This window comes from Anomaloglossus baeobatrachus, chromosome 1 (assembly GCF_048569485.1).
Source record: "Anomaloglossus baeobatrachus isolate aAnoBae1 chromosome 1, aAnoBae1.hap1, whole genome shotgun sequence".
Lineage (NCBI taxonomy): Eukaryota > Metazoa > Chordata > Amphibia > Anura > Aromobatidae > Anomaloglossus > Anomaloglossus baeobatrachus.
The window spans coordinates 126,438,837-126,460,598 of record NC_134353.1 but is presented as its reverse complement, the minus strand read 5'-3'; the positions used below and the strand labels follow the sequence as shown (position 1 = coordinate 126,460,598).

The window sequence follows — 21,762 nt, the reverse complement described above, 5'->3', positions numbered from 1 at the left end:
TTACAAAATTCTAAACATATTTTAACACTAGAAGCCCCAGGAATTTCGAGCTCCATAAGGTTTCAATGGTAGAAATGTCAAATGACCCCTCTCTGGGACTTCTAGTGTTAAAGCACTAAAATATATAAAGAAAAACTATACACGTTAATCCTACTGACCTGGAGCAAATAATATTGCCAAGTTAATTATACTACACATTGACCATCGTAAAAACGAATCCAAATAAACAAAGAAAGAATTATAGTGGGGGTTTTTTCCATCATTTTACTTCACTTTGATTTTCTTTGTCGCTCCATTGGGAGACCCAGACAATTGGGTGTATAGCTTCTGCCTCCGGAGGCCACACAAAGTATTACACTTAAAAGTGTAAAGCCCCTCCCCTTCTGCCTATACACCCCCCGTGCATCACGGGCTCCTCAGTTTTTATGCTTTGTGCGAAGGAGGCTGACATCCACGCATAGCTCCACATCTTAGTCAGCAGCAGCTGCTGACTATGTCGGATGGAAGAAAAGAGGGCCCATAACAGGGCCCCCAGCATGCTCCCTTCTCACCCCACTCTGGTCGGCGGTGTTGTTAAGGTTGAGGTACCCATTGCGGGTACATAGGCAGGAGCCACATGCTGTTTTCCTTCCCCATCCCTTAAGGGCTCTGGGTGAAGTGGGATCCTAATCGGTCTCCAGGCACGGGGACCGTGCTCCCTCCGCAGCCCCTGGGGAATCTGCTGGACAGGAGCCGGGTATCGTCAGGGACAAGGCCCTGCTACTGTGAGGTACTCTGTGTCCCCTTGGGGGACCGCGCATGGAGCGCTTGTGCCATACATGCTGCAGCACTGCTGGGTGTGTTAGTGCGCCGGGGACTACCGCGCCGACCGCGCTTATTTGCCGTCCGCGCTTATAACTTTAGTCCCCGGCTTTTGCGGCCTAGTATCGCATATTCCCGCCCCCAGGCCTGCCAGTCAGGGGAAGGGCAAGACGCTGCACAGGACGTCAGCGCTGAGGGCTGGAGCATACTTTGTATCCTCCTCCCCCCTCACTCAGCACAGTGGGGCACCAGATTCCCGCACTTTCTAGGGCACGCCCACGGCCCCCTCCTCCCCACAGAACGCCGGCAGCCATTCCTGTCAGCACTTCTGACGCTGGAGAGGAGAGACAACACGGCTCTGGGAGGCCCAGGCAGGGAATCTGGTGATCACACAACCGCTTTGAGCGGTCGGTAAGCAGCACCTGAGGTGCTGGCCCCACTGAGTGCCGAAGTGTACATATATATATATATGCTTATATGCTATACATTTACACTGTACGGTCGCACTGTTGATTTTTGGCTATATACCCTCCTGGATTGTACTCAGAGGAGACAACAGCATGTCGTCCGCAAAAAGCAAGGGTGCCAAAGCACAGGCTTACTTTGCAACCTGTACCTCATGTGCGGCTATACTACCGGCAGGTTCCACCGACCCTCATTGTGTGCAATGCTCGGCCCCTGTGGCACTTACTCAGCCAGAGCCTCTGCTACTGGTGACCCAGGTGGAACCACCTGCTACCACTGTCCAGGTGACAGGGACGGAGTTTGCAGTATTTGCTGACAAACTGTCTGAGAGTATGGATAAATGGTCTGCTAAGATACTAGAAGCCTTGCAGTCCAGGCCGGTAACACAGGCCCCGGGCACTGTTGAATCATTGACCCCAGGCCCCCCTCAGTTGGAGCAGCAAAGTGCTCCTGGGGTGACCCATAGGTCCCAGGGTGAGGTCTCTGACACGGACCGCAGTCCCAGACCGCCTAAGCGGGCTCGCTGGGAAATTCCCTCGACTTCATCACACTGTTCAGGGTCTCAGCAGGAGGACTCTCTGGATGATGAAGCGGAGGTAGCAGATCAGGATTCTGATCCTGAGGCCGCTCTCAACCTAGATACACCTGAAGGTGACGCCATAGTGAATGACCTTATAGCGACCATCAATCAGGTGTTGGATATTTCTCCCCCAGCTCCTCCAATTGAGGAGTCAGCTTCTCAGCAGGAGAAATTCCGTTTCAGGTTTCCCAAGCGTACAATGAGTACGTTTCTGGATCACTCTGACTTCAGAGAGGCAGTCCAGAAACACAGAGCTTGTCCAGATAAGCGTTTTTCCAAGCGCCTTAAGGATACACGTTATCCCTTCCCCCCTGACGTTGTCAAGGGCTGGGCTCAGTGTCCCAAGGTGGATCCTCCAGTCTCCAGACTGGCGGCTAGATCCATAGTTGCAGTGGAAGATGGGGCTTCACTCAAAGATGCCACTGACAGACAGATGGAGCTCTGGTTGAAATCCATCTATGAAGCTATCGGCGCGTCTTTTGCTCCAGCATTCGCAGCCGTATGGGCACTCCAAGCTATCTCAGCGTGTCATGCGCAGATTAATGCAGTCACACGTACGTCTGCTCAGGCGTCGGCGTTTGCGTCCTACGCCATTAATGCTGTCCTGGACTCTGCGAGCCGTACGGCGGTAGCATCCGCCAATTCGGTGGCAGTCCGCAGGGCCATGTGGCTACGTGAATGGAAGGCACTCTGCTTCCAAAAAGTTCTTAACCGGTTTGCCATTTTCTGGCGACCGCCTGTTTGGTGAGCGATTGGATGAAATCATTAAACAATCCAAGGGAAAGGACTCATCCTTACCCCAGTCCAAACCAAACAGACCTCAACAACGGAAGGTACAATCGAGGTTTCGGTCCTTTCGGTCCGCGGGCAGGTCTCAATTCTCCTCGTCCAAAAGGCCTCAGAAGGATCAGAGGAACTCCGATTCATGGCGGTCTAAGTCACGTCCTAAAAAGACCGCCGGAGGAACCGCTCCCAAAGCTGCCTCCTCATGACTTTCGGCCTCCTCACACCGCATCCTCTGTCGGTGGCAGGCTTTCCCGCTTTTGCGACGCCTGGCTGCCACAGGTAAAAGACCGTTGGGTGAGAGACATTCTGTCTCACGGTTACAGGATAGAGTTCAGCTCTCGTCCTCCGACTCGATTCTTCAGAACATCTCCGCCCCCCGAGTGAGTGGTGATCCCTGTTCCTTTTCAGCAACAGGGTCACGGTTTTTACTCCAACTTGTTCGTGGTGCCAAAAAAGGACGGATCCTTCCGTCCTGTTCTGGACCTAAAACTGCTCAACAAACACGTAAAAACCAGGCGGTTCCGGGTGGAATCGCTCCGCTCCGTCATCGCCTCAATGTCCCAAGGAGATTTCCTAGCATCAATCGACATCAAAGATGCTTATCTCCACGTACCGATTGCACCAGAGCATCAGCGCTTCCTGCGTTTCGCCATAGGGGACGAACACCTTCAGTTCGTGGCACTGCCTTTCGGCCTGGCGACAGCCCCACGGGTCTTCACCAAGGTCATGGCAACAGTAGTAGCAGTTCTGCACTCTCAGGGACACTCGGTGATCCCTTACTTAGACGATCTGCTTGTCAAGGCACCCTCTCAAGTGGCATGCCAACACAGCCTGAACATTGCTCTGGAGACTCTCCAGAGTTTCGGGTGGATCATCAATTTTCCAAAGTCAAATCTGACACCGGCCCAATCACTGACATATCTTGGCATGGAGTTTCATACTCTCTCAGCGATAGTGAAGCTTCCGCTGGACAAACAGCGTTCACTACAGACAGGGGTGCAATCTCTCCTTCAAGGTCAGTCACACCCCCTGAGGCGCCTCATGCACTTCCTAGGGAAGATGGTAGCAGCAATGGAGGCAGTTCCTTTTGCGCAGTTTCATCTGCGTCCACTTCAATGGGACATTCTCCGCAAATGGGACAGGAAGTCGACGTCCCTCGACAGGAACGTCTCCTTTTCTCGGGCAGCCAAGGCTTCCCTTCAGTGGTGGCTTCTTCCCACTTCTCTGTCGAAGGGGAAATCCTTCCTGCCCCCATCCTGGGCTGTGGTCACGACGGACGCGAGCCTGTCAGGGTGGGGAGCGGTCTTTCTCCACCACAGGGCTCAGAGTACTTGGACTCAGCCAGAGTCCTCCCTTCAGATCAATGTTCTGGAGATAAGGGCAGTGTATCTTGCCCTAAAGGCGTTCCAGCCGTGGCTGGAAGGCAAGCAGATCCGAATTCAGTCGGACAACTCCACAGCGGTGGCATACATCTTCCACCAAGGCGGAACACGCAGTCGGCAAGCCTTCCAGGAAGTCCGGCGGATTCTGCTATGGGTGGAAGCCACAGCCTCCACCATATCCGCAGTTCACATCCCGGGCGTAGAAAACTGGGAAGCAGACTTTCTCAGTCGCCAGGGCATGGACGCAGGGGAATGGTCTCTTCACCCGGGCGTGTTTCAGGAGATCTGTTGCCGCTGGGGGATGCCGGACGTCGACCTAATGGCGTCCCGGCACAACAACAAGGTCCCGACATTCATGGCACGGTCTCAAGATCACAGAGCTCTGGCGGCAGACGCCTTAGTTCAGGATTGGTCGCAGTTTCAACTCCCTTATGTGTTTCCTCCTCTGGCACTGTTGCCCAGAGTGTTACGCAAGATCAGGTCCGACTGCCGCCGCGCCATCCTCGTCGCTCCAGACTGGCCGAGGAGGTCGTGGTACCCGGATCTGTGGCATCTCACGGTGGGCCAACCGTGGGCACTACCAGACCGACCAGACTTGCTGTCTCAAGGGCCGTTTTTCCATCTGAATTCTGCGGCCCTCAACCTGACTGTGTGGCCATTGAGTCCTGGATCCTAGCGTCTTCAGGGTTATCTCAAGAGGTCATTGCCACTATGAGACAGGCTAGGAAACCAACGTCCGCCAAGATCTACCACAGGACGTGGAGGATATTCTTATCTTGGTGCTCTGATCAGGGTTTTTCTCCCTGGCCATTTGCCTTGCCCACTTTTCTTTCCTTCCTTCAATCCGGATTGGAAAAAGGTTTGTCGCTCGGCTCCCTTAAGGGACAAGTCTCAGCGCTCTCTGTGTTTTTTCAGAAGCGCCTAGCCAGACTTCCACAGGTACGCACGTTCCTGCAGGGGGTTTGTCACATAGTCCCTCCTTACAAGCGGCCGTTAGAACCCTGGGATCTGAACAGGGTGCTGATGGCTCTTCAGAAACCACCTTTCGAGCCAATGAAGGATATTTCTCTCTCACGCCTTTCCCAGAAAGTGGTCTTCCTAGTAGCAGTCACATCACTTCGGAGAGTGTCTGAGCTAGCAGCGCTGTCATGCAAAGCCCCTTTCCTGGTGTTTCACCAGGACAAGGTGGTTCTGCGTCCGGTTCCGGAATTTCTCCCTAAGGTGGTATCCCCCTTTCATCTCAATCAGGATATCTCCTTACCCTCTTTTTGTCCTCATCCAGTTCACCAATGTGAAAGGGATTTGCACTTGTTAGATCTGGTGAGAGCACTCAGACTCTACATTTCTCGTACGGCGCCCCTGCGCCGCTCGGATGCACTCTTTGTCCTTGTCGCTGGCCAGCGTAAAGGGTCACAGGCTTCCAAATCAACCCTGGCTCGGTGGATCAAGGAACCAATTCTCGAAGCTTACCGATCTTCTGGGCTTCCGGTTCCCTCAGGGCTGAAGGCCCATTCTACCAGAGCCGTGGGTGCGTCCTGGGCTTTGCGGCACCAGGCTACGGCTCAGCAGGTGTGTCAGGCAGCTACCTGGTCGAGCCTGCACACTTTCACGAAACACTATCAGGTGCATACCTATGCTTCGGCAGATGCCAGCCTAGGTAGGCGAGTCCTTCAGGCGGCGGTTGCCCACCTGTAGGAAGGGGCCGTTCTACGGCTCTATTACGAGGTTTTACTTTACCCACCCAGGGACTGCTTTTGGACGTCCCAATTGTCTGGGTCTCCCAATGGAGCGACAAAGAAGGGAATTTTGTTTACTTACTGTAAATTCCTTTTCTTCTAGCTCCAATTGGGAGACCCAGCACCCGCCCCTGTTCCCTTCGGGCTGTTGTTATTTGTGTACACATGTTGTTCATGTTGAATGGTTTCAGTTCTCCGAAATTCCTTCAGATTGAATTTACTTTAAACCAATTTATAACTTTTCCTCCTTCTTGCTTTTGCACCAAAACTGAGGAGCCCGTGATGCACGGGGGGTGTATAGGCAGAAGGGGAGGGGCTTTACACTTTTAAGTGTAATACTTTGTGTGGCCTCCGGAGGCAGAAGCTATACACCCAATTGTCTGGGTCTCCCAATTGGAGCTAGAAGAAAAGGAATTTACGGTAAGTAAACAAAATTCCCTTCTTTTTTTTCACATCTTTTACTACTTTATCAGATAAAGTAAATGGTGTCATTCAAAACTAAAACTCATCAGAAAACATGGGCATGGTGAGGGACATAAAGTTATGGCTCTTGGAAGAAGAATAGGCAATTAAAGCGCCAAAAATAGATTTTTTTTGTCGCTCCATTGGGAGACCCAGACAATTGGGTGTATAGCTTCTGCCTCCGGAGGCCACACAAAGTATTACACTTTAAAAAGTGTAACCCCTCCCCTCTGCCTATACACCCTCCCGTGGATCACTGGCTCCTCAGTTTTATGCTTTGTGTGGAAGGAGGCACACATCCACTCATGCATTCTCATAACTTAGTTGTCGGTTGGAAGAAAAGAGGGCCCCCACGTGGCCCCCGGCATGTTTCCTTCTCACCCCACTACGTCGGCGGTGTTGTTAAGGTTGAGGTACCCATTGCGGGTACAAAGGCCGGAGCCTCATGCCGTCTCCTTCACCATCCCTTAGCGGCTCTGGGAGAAGTGGGATCCTGAACGGTCATCCATTTACCGGGACCGTGCTCCCTCCGCAGCCCCTGTGGGAATCTGCCGGATCGGAGTCTATTCAACCTCAGGGACCGGGCCCTGCAACTCTAAGGTACTCTGTGTCCCTATTGGGGAATGTGCAGGAGCGCACCTTCTTCCCTGACGCTGCGGCAGCTGCTGGATTGTGAAGACCGGCGGACTTCCGCGCCGACCGTGCCTGCTTGTCGGGCGCGGTCTCAAATTTAGTCCCCGGCTTCATCGCGGCCTAGTCTCAAAAATCCCGCCCCCGGGCCTGCCTGTCAGGGGTAAGGGCGGGACTGCCGACCTGACGTCGGATGTGAGGGCTGGAGCATCCTGCATGTTTCCTCCCCCCTCACTGATCACTGTGGGGACCCCAGATTCCCGCACTTTCCTGGCGCCGCCCACGGCTCCACTCCTCCCCTGAGATCTCCGGCAGCCATTTTTTGGGCATTCTGCCGGTGGAGGATTCTCAGGAACAGCTCTGCAGCTCCAGGGGACCTAAAGCTGGGAATCTGGAGGCACACACTCCGCTTGTTAGCGGTCGGTAAGCCACACCGGTCACCCGATGCTGGTCCACCCATTAGGGTGCCGGAATAGATACGTATTTATTTATATATTTCTGTTCGGTCGGGCTGTATACCCTGTTTTTGCCCATATACCCTCAGTGATCATTCTCCTAGGAGACAACCGCATGTCGTCCACAAGGAGCAAAGCTGTTAAGGCACAGGGGTTTTTTGCGGCCTGTACCTCTTGTGGGGCTATGTTACCTGCGGGTTCCACCTACCCTCACTGTGAGCAATGCTCGACCCCTGTTTCACTTGCTCAGCCGGAGCCTCAGTCACTAGTGGACCCCTCGGCTCATGTAGACCCCCCTGTCCAGGCGCCAGGGACAGAGTTCTCCTCTTTTGCTGAGAAACTCTGAGTCACTTTCACAATCCATGGCTCAGTCTATGGACAAATGGTCTGCCAAGCTGCTAGAAGCTTTGCAGTCCAGACCGGTCCTTACACAGGCCCCGGCCCCTGTTGGATCGTCACCTCCAGGCCCCTCTCGGTCTGAGCCACAGCGCGCTCCCAGGTTGGGCCCTAGGTCCCACGCGGAGGACTTCTGCCAGGACCACAGTCCTACACAGGCTAAGCGGGCTCGCTGGGAATCTTCCCCGACTTCTTCACGCTGCTCGGGTTCCCAGCTTGAGGACTCTCTGGAGGACGAGGCGGACGTCGCAGCTCAGGGTTCTGACCCTGACGTCGCAGCTCAGGGTTCTGACCCTGACGTCGCCCTTAACCTTGATACACCTGAGGGGGACGCATTAGTGAATGATCTTATCTCGTCCATCAACCAGGTGTTGGATCTCTCTCCCCCGCCTCCTACTGTGGAGGAGTCTGCGTCTCAGCAGGAGAAACACCAGTTTCGGTTCCCCAAACGTACACGTAGTGCGTTCTTCGATCACTCTAACTTCAGAGACGCTGTCCAGAAGCCCAGAGCGGTTCCGGACAAGCGTTTTACTAAGCGCCTCACTGACACGCGTTACCCCTTCCCCGCTGAAGTCGTTAAGGGGTGGGCTCAATGTCCCAAGGTGGATCCTCCAGTCTCTAGATTGGCGGCTAGATCTGTGGTATCGGTGTCAGATGGCTCATCGCTAAAGGATGCCACTGACAGGCAGATAGAGCTCCTGGTGAAGTCCATCTTTGAGGCCACGGGTGCGTCTTTTGCCCCAGGCCTTTGCAGCCGTGTGGGCACTCCAAGCTATCTCGGCTTGTCTGACTGAGATTAATGCTGTCACACGTAATTCTGCTCCGCAAGTTGCGTCTTTGACTTCTCAAGCGTCAGCTTTTTCTTCCTACGCCATGAACGCAGTCCTAGACTCTGCTAGCCGTACAGCTGTGGCATCCGCTAACTCTGTGGCAGTCCGCAGGGCCATGTGGCTGCGCGAATGGAAGGCAGACTCGGCCTCCAAGAGGTTCTTAATCGGTTTGCCGTTTTCTGGCGAACGCTTGTTTGGCGAACGATTGGATGAGATTATTAAGGAATCCAAGGGAAAGGACTCCTCCTTACCCCAGTCCAGACCTAAGAGACCTCAACAACGGAAAATACAATCGAGGTTTCGGTCCTTTCGTCCCTCCGCCAAGCCCCAATCCTCTTCGTCCAGCAGTCAGGAGAAAGGCCAGAGGAACTCCTATGCGTGGCGGTCCAAGTCACGCCCCCAAAAGGCCGCAGGAGGCACTGCCTCCAAGGCGGCCTCCTCATGACTCTCGGCATCCCCTAACCGCATCCTCGGTCGGTGGCAGGCTCTCCTGCTTTGGCGACGCCTGGTGGCCACATGTTCAAGACCGATGGGTGAGAGACATTCTGTCTCACGGTTACAGGATAGAGTTCAGCTCCCGTCCTGCGGCTTGTTTCTTCAGAACCTCTCCGCCCCCCGCTCAGGCCGATGCACTTTTTCAGGCGGTGGACGCTCTGAAGACAGAAGGAGTTGTGACCCCCGTTCCCCTTCAGGAACGTGGTCGCGGCTTTTACTCCAACTTGTTCGTGGTGCCAAAAAAGGACGGATCATTCCGTCCCGTTCTGGACCTCAAACTGCTCAACAGACACGTGAGAACCAGAAGGTTTCGGCTGGAATCTCTCCGCTCTGTCATCGCCTCGATGTCACAAGGAGACTTCCTAGCATCGATCGACATCAAGGATGCTTATCTCCACGTGCCGATCGCACCCGAACATCAACGCTTCTTGCGTTTCGCCTTCAGGGACGAACACCTTCAGTTCGTGGCATTGCCTTTCGGCCTGCCGACAGCCCCACGGGTTTTCACCAAAGTCATGGCATCCGTCGTGGCGGTCCTACACTCTCAGGGCCACTCGGTGATTCCCTACCTAGACTATCTCCTAGTCAGGGCCCCTTCTCGGGTGGCGTGTCAACACAGCCTTACAGTCGCTTTGACGACTCTCCAGCAGTTCGGGTGGATCATCAACTTCCCAAAATCCAAGTTGACACCGACCCAATCACTGACTTACCTCGGGATGGAGTTTCATACACAGTCAGCGTTAGTCAAGCTACCGCGAGACAAACCGCTTTCTCTGCAGGCAGGGGTGCAATCACTTCTTCGGAGTCAGTCACACCCCTTAAGGCGCCTCATGCACTTCCTGGGGAAGATGGTGGCAGCGATGGAGGCAGTGCCGTTCGCGCAATTCCATCTACGGCAGCTCCAATGAGACATTCTCCGCAAATGGGACAGGAGGTCGGCTTCCCTCGACAGGAACGTCTCTTTCCCTTGCAACCAAGACGTCACTTCAGTGGTGGCTCCTTCCCAACTCTCTGTCGCAGGGAAAATCCTTCCTACCCCCAACCTGGGCTGTGGTCACCACGGACGCGAGCCTGTCAGGGTGGGGAGCGGTTTTTCTCCACCACAGGGCTCAGGGAACCTGGACTCCGATAGTCTTCCCTTCAGATCAATGTTTTGGAAATAAGGGCAGTGTATCTAGCCCTATTGGCTTTTCAGCGGTGGCTGGAGGGCAGGCAGATCCGTATCCAGTCGGACAACGCCACTGCCGTCGCATACATCAACCACCAAGGCGGCACTCGCAGTCGTCAAGCCTTCCAGGAAGTCCGGCGGATTCTGCAGTGGGTGGAAGCCACAGCCTCCACCATCTCCGAAGTTCACATCCCGGGCGTAGAAAACTGGGAAGCAGATTTTCTCAGTCGTCAGGGCATGGATGCGGGGGAATGGTCTCTGCACCCAGAAGTGTTTCGAGAGATCTGTCGCCACTGGGGAACGCCGGACGTCGATCTCATGGCGTCACGGCACAACAACAAAGTCCCGGCATTCATGGCACGGTCTCAGGATCACAGAGCTCTGGTGGCGGACGCGTTAGTTCAGGACTGGTCGCAGTTCCGACTGCCTTATGTGTTTCCTCCTCTGGCGATGCTGCCCAGAGTGTTACGCAAGATCAGGTCCGACTGCCGTCGCGCCATTCTCGTCGCTCCAGACTGGCCGAGGCGATCGTGGTACCCGGATCTGTGGCATCTCACGGTGGGTCAGCCGTGGGCGCTTCCAGACCGCCCAGACTTGCTGTCACAAGGGCCATTTTTCCATCTGAATTCTGTGGCCCTCAACCTGACTGTGTGGCCATTGAGTCCTGGCTCCTAGCGTCTTCAGGGTTATCTCAGGATGTCATTGCCACCATGAGACAAGCCAGGAAGCCAACGTCCGCCAAGATCTATTACAGGTCTTGGCAAGTCTTCTTATCCTGGTGCTCTGATAACGGTTTCTCTCCATGGCCGTTTGCCTTACCCACTTTTCTTTCATTCCTCCAATCTGGAATGGACAAGGGTTTGTCACTCGGCTCTCTCAAGAGCCAAGTATCGGCGCTCTCCGTATTTTTTCAAAAGCGTCTAGCCAGGCTTCCGCAGGTCCGCACGTTCCTGCAGGGAGTTTGCCACATAGTCCCACCTTACAAGCGTCCGCTGGAACCCTGGGATCTTAACAGGGTGCTAACGGCTCTTCAGAAACCACCTTTCGAGCTGCCGCGGGATGTCTCTTTATCACGTCTTTCGCAAAAGGTGGCCTTTCTAGTGGCAATTACATCACTCCGGAGAGTGTCTGAGCTTGCAGCGCTATCATGCAAAGCCCCCTTCCTGGTGTTTCACCAGGATAAGGTGGTTCTGCGTCCGGTTCCGGAATTTCTCCCTAAGGTGGTATCTACTTTTCATCTCAATCAGGATATCTCCTTACCTTCATTTTGCCCTAATCCAATTCACCAATGTGAAAAGGATTTGCACTCTTTGGATCTGGTGAGAGCACTCCGGCTCTACGTGTCTCGCACGACGCCCCTGCGTCGTTCAGATGCGCTCTTTGTCCTTGTCGCTGGCCAGCGTAAGGGTTCGCAGGCTTCCAAGTCAACCTTGGCTCGGTGGATCAAGGAACCGATTCTTGAAGCCTACCGTTCTTCTGGGCTTCCGCTTCCTTCAGGGCTGAAAGCCCATTCTACCAGAGCCGTGGGTGCGTCCTGGGCATTGCGGCACAGGGCTATGGCTCAGCAGGTGTGTCAGGCAGCTACCTGGTCTAGTCTGCACACTTTCACGAAACACTATCAAGTGCATACCTATGCTTCGGCAGACGCCAGTCTAGGTAGGCGAGTCCTTCAGGCGGCGGTTGCCCACCTGTAAGAGGAGGGCCGTTCGGCTCTTTTTATTGAGGTATTCTTTTACCCACCCAGGGACTGCTCTTGGACGTCCCAATTGTCTGGGTCTCCCAATGGAGCGACAAAGAAGAAGGGAATTTTGTTTACTTACCGTAAATTCCTTTTCTTCTAGCTCCTATTGGGAGACCCAGCACCCGCCCCTGTTCCCTTCGGGCTGGTTGTTCTTTTGTGTACACATGTTGTTCATGTTGAATTGTTCTTTTGGTTCATGGTTTCAGTTCTCTGAACATCCTTCGGATTGAATTTACCCTATACCAATTCATAAGTCTTCTCCTTCCTGCTTTTGCACCAAAACTGAGAAGCCCGTGATCCACGTGAGGGTGTATAGGCAGAGGGGAGGGGTTACACTTTTTAAAGTGTAATACTTTGTGTGGCCTCCGGAGGCAGAAGCTATACACCCAATTGTCTGGGTCTCCCAATAGGAGCTAGAAGAAAAGGAATTTACGGTAAGTAAACAAAATTCCCTTCATTGTTCAGTGTTAATGCAGGAAAAAAATAGGAATAAAGATTACATTTATATTAATGAATTGATGATTGTGATTAATAGTCACCATAAAAAGAATATAAATTTTCATTATAATAGCTATTCCTGCTTAGTGCTTGGCTCTGCCATAATGGATCACTCTGCATCAATATTGCACGCGACTCCGCCATAGGAAACTCCTCGCTATTGACGGACCTAATGGTGGAGATTTCTGTGCAGGTCCATCATAGGAAGCTTTCCGATTACCATAGCACTATAATGCCCAGGATATGGTGTGTTCTAATGGATGGCAGCCAGGGAAGGTTTACCGTACATTGTTTGGAATTTTTGGATGGCAGAAATAAAAAAATAAGCTATAACTGTATTTACTGTGTGTTTTTCCTTACAGGGTTTCCTCTAAATATCTTGTGCTTATTGCCTCATCTGATTCAGCACTTTGACAACCCAACGCCGTTCTGTAAAGAAACTGCAGACAGAATAGCCAAGGTAGGTACTCCTCCTAGATGAGACCCTTACTTAATCAGACTATTGTTTTTGTGGCTTTTGCGCGATCCTAAAGGTGACCATACATCAGCTGAAATGGCTTTGTGATTTCAGTTTGGGATCTGGTCACCCGGTCTCTCTTATATCTGATCGTTCACTGTACGCATTGGTAGAAACTTGCGAAATGATCTTCTATATCATGATCTGCTCACTTTTCTCATAGTCCTATAGATTAATGTTTCATTCTTGTGTTTTAGGTTTGTGCAGAAGAGAAGTCGGCCACATTGACAAACCTGGCGCATATGATGAGTCTGTACAGCACGCACAGCTACTCCAGAGACTGCTCCAACTGGATTAATGTTGTGTGCCGCTACCTCCATGACTCCTTCGCAGATATCACCTTCAGTCTGGTAACCTATCTTGCTGAGGTGAGTGAGACCCCTATAATATGACCATTAAATTAATGCGACCCTGTCATATATGGTTAATCTACAGGTTAGCGTTCTGAAGCTGCCCGGGCTGAGAGCTCCCATGCTGGCAGGAAATTACTGTATTTTTCGGACTATAAGACGCACTTTTTTTCCCCCAAATGTTGGGGGAAAAGTGGGGGGTGCGTCTTACAGTCTGAATGTAGGGCTGCGGGAATGAGGGTGCTGCGGTGGAGCGGGTCATCGGGGGCACGAGCAGGCTGCAGCAGCACCTGCCGTGACCACATGGGCCAGCTCATTACCTATGCACGCCCATCCTCCCGCCCATCTCTCAGCGCTGAAGGCGGTGCTGACAGGTGGGCGAGATGATGGGCGGGGGATGCGCGCTTACTAAACAGCTGGCAGCATGATCACCCCTGGCAACTACAGCCTGGAGGGATCATGTGCGGCTGTATTCACTGCCCCCCGCGCGTCATAATCAGCACGGGGTGCAGTGAATCAGTATAACTCACCGGCCACGATCCCTGCAGCACTGCGATGTCCTCCTGTCTGCCGGCCGCGGCTGTGTGGAGACTAGCGGTGCTCACAGCAATGACGTTATCGCTGTGCGCACGTGTCCACACAGCCACGCCGGCACAGAAAGGAGGACATCGCGAAGCTGCAGGGATCCTGGCCGGCTCCACACAGCGCTGGCGGCACAGACAGGAGGAGGAGCCATGCTGCGTGGAGCGAGGAAAGGTGAGTATTAACGTTTATTTTTTTTTGTGTGCCACAGGATGCAGGACATATAGCAGGATGATGGCATATGAGCAGGATGATGGCATATAGCAGGATGGGGGTATATAGCAGGATAGGATTACATAGCAGGATGGGTGTACCGTATATAGCAGGATGCGGCCATATGCCAGGATGGGGTATATAGCAGGACAGGATGCGGCCATATACCAGAATGGCAGTATATAGCAAGATGGGGCTATACCAGGATGAGGGACATATATATACAAGGCAGGAGGATCATTACCAGGATGGGGTACCTTAGTGGAGAATTTGGGGACATTCCCCCCATAATAGTGTCAGCAGCAGATCCTCGCCCCATAACAGTGTCATGACCACATTTTTTGCTTAAAATTTATTTTCCTTCTCTAAAACAAGGGTGCGTCTTGTGGTCCGGTGCGTCTTATATTCCGAAAAATACGGTAACTTTATTCCACCTGGCAGCCTCAGGCTTTTAGTCATAGGTGTGGCACCGGCTGTCAGTCAGTGTCGGGGGCGCAGGTACAGCCGCTGCTCACTATGTACAGAGCGTTAACTGAACCACATTGGTGCTAACTCTGTGGCTGAAAACCTGAGGCTGCCAGGTGGAATAAAGTGTACTAACATGCTATTAAGTGCCCATTGCCCAGCATCATTGGCAGTGACACACGTACCTGTGTCCGTTGTCACCGCCTCAGACGCCAAGTTTAGCATCCGTGCATGTGATCAGAAGACACCGAACTTCCGGTCATAGAGTAAGTTTTTCCGGTAGTTTCTGGAGTGGAAACTCTCTGAATTCTCAAAAATGCTTAACTCCTCTAACACTTGGAGTTTCTGCTCCAAACATTTGAGAAAAGACTTTGTGCTTAGCCTTAGAATATGTGCAAAAAGAGGTTTTTGGATAAGGTTTTGGATCAGAGATTTAGTGGAAACTCTCCAAAATTTCTTCTCCTAAAAGACGCTGTGTGCACATAGTCTTAGAGACATTGCCTCCAATGTGTAGAGCGGGGTCAGCAGCCTGCAGCACTCCAGCTCTTACACTACAAATCCCAGTATGCCTTGGAAGGCAGCAAATGTCAGGGCATGCTGGGAGTTGTAGTTTCACCAGCTCATGAGTGCTGCAGGATTCTGACACCTGGTGTAGGCTGGTAAGAATCCACACACATCTGCGCACTTGTGCTACTGTCTCTTGCGGTCAGAATAGCAGTTAGGCGCACTGCCCTTTTGGTAATCTGGCTCTGCTGGGTTATCAGAATGTTGCTGTAGAAGTATGTCCTAATAAGATTAATTCCATTAGCACTGGTATTATGGTATTGTCCTGTCCGCCTGTCTTTCTATCACTGTGTCTGTTGTTCCAGCTCCTGGAGAAAGGCCTGTCCAGCATGCAGCAGTCCCTCCTGCAGATCATCTACAGCCTGCTCAGCCACATTGACCTCTCCGCTGCCCCAGTAAAGCAGTTTAACCTGGAAATCATAAAAATCATAGGGAAATACGTGCAGGTGAGCTTCATCCCTCGCTCGCTGACGCTCACATTTTATTAGTTTTCCTTTAGAGCATAATCGGTATTCAGCCATCATCCTTCCACTGCAGGAAGCTTTGTGACTGTGATGGCTCTTTTTGGGCTCGCCTCTATGCATAGTGTCGGCCTGCATTGTGGGGGTGATGTGGGGTACTCTATGTCCCCATTATACATACCGTACAGTAGCTGGTGTATTATCGGCTCCGTGCTTCTACCTCTGCTACGTCATCCTGAACATTCCTCGCTGTAATTCATGTTTCCTCCTAAGGACAGAGACGTGGACCCAGAGCGAGGAGCCGGCCTGTCACATTTCAGTGTTATCTACTTAATGTTCCGAAGGTTCACTTTATTACTTCATCCGTAAAAGCCAGACTTTTTATGTTTTCTTTTTAAATTCCAATTTCCTGCTTTGACACAAACGTTCATTTTTTTTTATTTTTTTTTTAAGATCTGAAGCCTTTCTAGGATTGCCTGCAGCGTCTGGCTGGCCCGTCTTTGTTCTTGGCTAGGAATCCTATAAAGAGAGCTGGTCCAGCACTGCAGAGCCGGCGACACTGTGCAGCCTCATGCTTCTTAGTGCAGCCTCATCTGGATGGTTTCTGCACCTTCTATTTTTTATAGCAGATGGAAAAAATACCTGTCAGCCAGAGTTCACACAGACTGTGCTAAATTAACAGACATCACCGTAAAAACTCCTGCTTTGTCTGCAGTATATTCGGCAGTGCATTGATGTCTCCATCCTGTTCTTCTAATGAAAAACCCACAAGACCAGATTCAGGGGAACGTATGACACTTGAGCTTTATTTGCGCTCTTTTCTGGGAGTGTAGACTATGTGCCCATCGGCGGAAACGGAAACCAAATAGAAAGTGGCACAAAAAGCACCCAGAGCTCTGTACTGCGGACTCCTTTTGCTTTATTTACTGAAAGGCTGCATTAAGGAATAGAGATGAGTGGACCTGTGGAAATTCGAGTTCTGCTGGACTTTATATTAACTCCTATTCTGGACCCGAACCCCATTAGAAGTCACTGATTGGCATTTTGGCTCTCCACCCACATACAACCAGCTAAAAACAGAGCACTTCCAACGGGGGGTTCCTTTTTGGTGTGGGGGGGGGGGAGACACACTATAACCGATAAAGCAGTTGTAACCCCCTGTGAGAGCCGTTCCCACACTGCAAGCGGCCTGCACTGGGCCGAGCATACCTGAGCACAGCGATGTTCGCTCTAGTGGTGTGCATAGGTTAAGCATCCGAACTCCAAACTCGAACTGTGTTTTGTGGTTTGTTTTTTTTTGCTTTTGTTTGTTTGTTTTTTTCTATGTAAATTCCCATGTTTGGCACGAACACCAAACTTTAAAGTTCGCGTCTGCTCCTCCCTATTAAAGGGAACCTGTCAGGTGCAATATTCACCCAGAACCACGAGCAGTTCTAGGTGCCTATTGCTAATCCCTGCCTAACCATCCCTGTATACACTATATAAAGTATTTTTAAAGATCTTATATCATATGCTAATGAGCGAGGGCAGTAGCCCCAAGGGCGTTGCTTCCCTTGCTAGTCGCCCCCTTAGCATGTAAGCACACCCCTGTGGGTGTGTTAACATGCCAATGAATGTGCAGCGTCAGAGGATGATCTCACTCACCTCTCCGCCGCCATCGCCACTTGATGCTGGATTTTGGCTCAGTGCCCATGATCCCGGAGTTTGGGTCATGTGCACTACTTCAGTTTGAAGCCAGGACGCGTACACCCGGCTTCATAGTGCGCGTGACCCAAACTCCGGGGTCATAAGTACTCACCTGAAATCCAGCATCGGGTGGCGATGGCAGCGGAGAGGTGAGCGAGATCATCCTCTGATGCTGCACATTCATTAGCATGATAGCACGTCCACAGGGGTGTACTAACATGCTAATGGCGGCGACTAGAAAGGGAAGCAACACCCTTGGGGCTACTGCCCTCACTCATTAGCATACGATATAAGATCTTTAGAAATACTTTTTGTAAATATCTCTTTATCTATTCTAGTGTATACAGGGACAGTTAGGCAGGGATTAGCAATATACACCCAGAACTGCTCGTGGTTCTGAGTGCATATTGTACTTGACAGGTTCACTTTAAGGAAGTGTCTAAATCCCATTTTCTTTGTCGCTCCATTGGGAGACCCAGACAATTGGGTGTATAGCTATTGCCTCTGGAGGCCACACAAAGTATTACACTTAAAAGTGTAAGGCCCCTCCCCTTCTGGCTATACACCCCCAGTGGGATCACTGGCTCACCAGTTTTGTGCTTTGTGCGAAGGAGGCAACACATCCACGCATAGCTCCACTTTTTAGTCAGCAGCAGCTGCTGACTATGTCGGATGGAAGAAAAGAGGACACATATAGTGTCCCCAGCATGCTCCCTTCTCACCCCACTGTATGTCGGAGGTGTTTGTAAGGTTGAGGTACCCATTGCGGGTACGGCGGCAGGAGCCCACATGCTGATTCCTTCCCCATCCCTTTTTACAGGGCTCTGGGTGAAGTGGGATTTACCGGTCTCCAGGCACTGAGACCGTGCTCCATCTACAGCCCCTGGAGAAGATGCTGGATGGAGCGGAGTACATCAGGGACATGGCCCTGCTTCCTCAAGGTACTCTGTGTCCCCGTGCATTTGGCGCTCACACCGCAGCATGCTGGGTGTTGTAGTGCGCCGGGGGACATCAGCGCTGCGGCGCCTGTGCCATGGCCTCATTCAGCTTTGCTGAAGCAGGCTCACTTATGGGAATTGGTCGCGCCGGCCGCTGGGACTGCGGCGCGGCTGGCACTTGTAGTGCGCCGGGGACTTCAGCGCGGCCTGCGCTTTTACGGCGGCCGCGCTGATAACTAGAGTCCCCGGCTTTTGCGGCCTGCTTCCGTTCGTTCCCGCCCCCAGACCTGCCAGTCAGGAGAGGGGCGGGACGCTGGCCACTTCCAGGAATCGGTCGCGCCGGCCGCTGGCAGCGGCGCGGCTGGCACTTGTGGTGCGCCGGGGACTTCAGCGCGGCCCGCGCTTTTACGGCGGCCGCGCTGATAACTAGAGTCCCCGGCTTTTGCGGCCTGCTTCCGTTCGTTCCCGCCCCCAGACCTGCCAGTCAGGAGAGGGGCGGGACGCTGGCCACTTCTATGAATCGGTCGCGCCGGCCGCTGGAACTGCGGCGCGGCTGGCACTTGTGGTGCGCCGGGGACTTCAGCGCGGCCCGCGCTTTTACGGCGGCCGCGCTGTTAACTCGAGTCCCCGGCTTCTGGGCCTAGTCTCCCTTCGTTACCGCCCACAGCCCTGACAGTCAGGGTAGGGGCGTGACGCTGCATAGAGCAGAGCTGAGAGCTGGAGTATGTTTTGCATACTCCACCCCTCTCACTGTGTGCACTGTGAATCCGGATTCCCGCACTTTCTCAGGCACGCCCACGGCTTCCTTCTCTACAAGGACACCGGCAGCCATTAGTGTCAGTTTCTGTACGATACAGAGACAAGTGTGGAAGACCCTGGCATTCTGATAGTCACACAATCGCTGTAACATGCGTTAAGCAGCACCTGTGGTGCTAACCCCACTAGTGCAGAAGTGCACTTATAGATATGCTTGTACTATATACATTGCACTGTTTGGTCGCACGTTGTATATACCCTCCTGGATTATGCGGAGGAGTTATCAGCATATTCTCTGTGTAAAACAAAGGTGCAGAACCACATGTTTTTCTATACAGCTGGTACAGCATGTACGGCTATACGGCCGGCAGGTACATAGACTCCCATTGTATGCACTAATGGCCAGGGGATGAGGACGGTGTCTGCAGTATTTACTGACAGTTTTTCTGAGACTATGGCTATGATACTAGAAGCCTAGCAGTCCGGACATGTCTCTCACAATATGGGCACTGTTGAATCATTGATCCATGGCCCCCCTCAGTGTGAATAACTAACAGCTCCGGGAATGTCACACGCATCCCAGAGTCACGGCTCTGCACGGACGTCAGTCCCAGACAGCCTAAGTGGACTCGCTATGAGCGGCCTCGGTTTCATCAGGGTCCTAACAGAAGGACTCGCTGTGTAATGAGGCGGAAGTAGCGGCTCAGGATTCTGATCCTGAGACCGCTCTCAATCTGGATACACCTGATTGTGACGCCATAGTAAATAATCTTATAGCGTCCATCTATAGAATGTGGGTTATTTCTCACAGCTCCTCCAGTGGAGGAGTCAGCTTCACGTATTTTTCTGGACCACTCTGCCTTCAGAGAGGCAGTCCAGGAACACCACGCTTATCCAGATATGCGCTTCTCCAAACGGCTTAGGATACACGTTATCCCTGTCCCCTGACTTGGTCAAGGACTGGACCCAATGTCCCGAGCGGCATCCTCCAATCTCCAGGCTTGTAGCTAGATCCATAGTTGCAGTGGGAGATGGAACTGCAAACTCAAAGATGCCACTGACAGACAGATGGATCTCTGGTCGAAAGCCATCTATGAGGCTGTCGGCGCACCGTTGGCTCCGGCATTCTCTCCCTTGGGGCACTCCAAGCTATTTCAGCTTGTCTTACACAGATTGACACGGTTACACGTACATCTGTGCCGCAGGTGGCATCCTTAACCTCTCAAATGTCTGCATTTGTTTCTTACGCGAGACCGACTGTTTGGTGAGCGTTGGATGTAACCATCAAACAGTCCAGGGGTAAGGATTCATCCTTTCCTCAGCCCGGACACAACAAACCCCAACAGAGCAAGAGGCAGTCGGGGTTTTCGGCCTTTTCGAGGCTAGGGCAGGTCCCATTTTTCCTCGTCCAATGTGGACTCAAAAGGATCAGAGGAGCTAAGATTCTTAGCGGGCTCAGTCTCGCCCAAAAAAGCGACAGTCTGAAAACCCGCTTCCAAGGCGGCTTCCTCATGACTTGCGGCCTCGGTCGGTAGCAGGCTCTCCCGCCTTGGCGATATTTAGCTGCCATAGGTCAATGACCATTGAGTGTGAGACATTCTGTCTCACGGGTACAGGATAGAGCTCACTTCTCGTCCTCCAACTCGATTCTTCAGAATTTCTCCACCTCCCGGCCGGGCCGCTGCTCTTCTGCAAACAGGGTGCACTCTATAGGCAGAAAGAGTGATGACCCCCGTTCCTCTTCAGGAACAAGGTCACGGTTTTTACCCCAAATTCTTTGCGGTACCTATAACAACGGGCCGTTCCGTCCCGTTCTGGATCTAAGAATGCTCAGCAAGCTCGTGGACACCAGGCGGTTCCGGATGGAATCCCTCCGCCATGTCATCGCCTCAAGGTCCCAAGGATATTTCCTAGCATCATTAGGCATCAAGGATGCTTATCCACACGTGCCGATTGATCCAGAGCACTAGCGTTTCTACGCTTCGTTATAGGAGACGAACACCCTCTGTTCGTAGCTCTACCTTCCGGCTAGCGACAGTCCAACTGGTCTTCGCCAAGGTCAGGGCAGCAGTAGTCACAGTCCTGCACTCTCAGGGTCACTCTGTGGTCCCGTATTTAGACGATCTACTTGTCAAGGCACTCTCTTAGGAAACATGCCAACACTGCCCGAACGTTGCGCTGGAGACTCTCTAGAGTTTTGGGTGGATCATCAACTTTTTAAAGTCAGATCCGACCCCGACCCTATCGATAACATATCTAGGCATAGAGTTTCTTACTCTCTCAGCGATAGTGAAGCTGCCGCTAGACAAACAGCATTCACTACGGGCTGCAAGCTCTTCTTTAAGAACCAGTCGCACACATTGAGACGCCTCATGCACTTCCTACGTAAGATGGTAGCAATGGAGGCAGTTCCTTTCGCGCAGTTTTACTGCGTCCACTACAATGGGACATTCTCCGCCAATGGGACGAGGAGTCGACGTCCCTCAACAGAGTCGTCGTTCTTTCTCAGGCGGCCAAGGAATCTCTACGGTGGTGGCTTCTTCTCACCTCTTGGTCAAAAAGAAGGTCCTTCCTATCCCCGTCCTGGGCGATAGTTACGACAGACGCGAGTCTATCAGGGTGGGGAGCAGTTTTTCTCCACTACAGCGCTCAGGGTACGTGGACTCAGCAAGAGTCCACTCTTCAGATCAATGTTCTTGAACACAGAGCAGTGTATCTTGCCCTACAATCCTTCCAACAGCGGCTGGAAAGCAAGCATATCCGACTTCAGTCGGACAGCTCCACAGCGGTGGCATACATCAACCA

The 21,762-nt window shown here is 52.4% G+C and overlaps 1 protein-coding gene across 7 annotated transcripts in view; it reads left to right on the top strand.

Annotated features, from left to right (window-relative positions):
- FRYL (FRY like transcription coactivator) overlaps positions 1 to 21,762 on the top strand; it is a 520,064-nt gene that overhangs the window by 451,390 nt on the left and 46,912 nt on the right. For all 7 annotated transcript variants that reach the window (XM_075347029.1, XM_075347025.1, XM_075347024.1 and 4 more), the window contains 3 exons: positions 12,788 to 12,885; positions 13,140 to 13,310; positions 15,422 to 15,562. In XM_075347029.1, the coding sequence (XP_075203144.1) occupies positions 12,788 to 12,885; positions 13,140 to 13,310; positions 15,422 to 15,562 (410 nt within the window). The remainder of the gene's footprint in view (positions 1 to 12,787; positions 12,886 to 13,139; positions 13,311 to 15,421; positions 15,563 to 21,762) is intronic.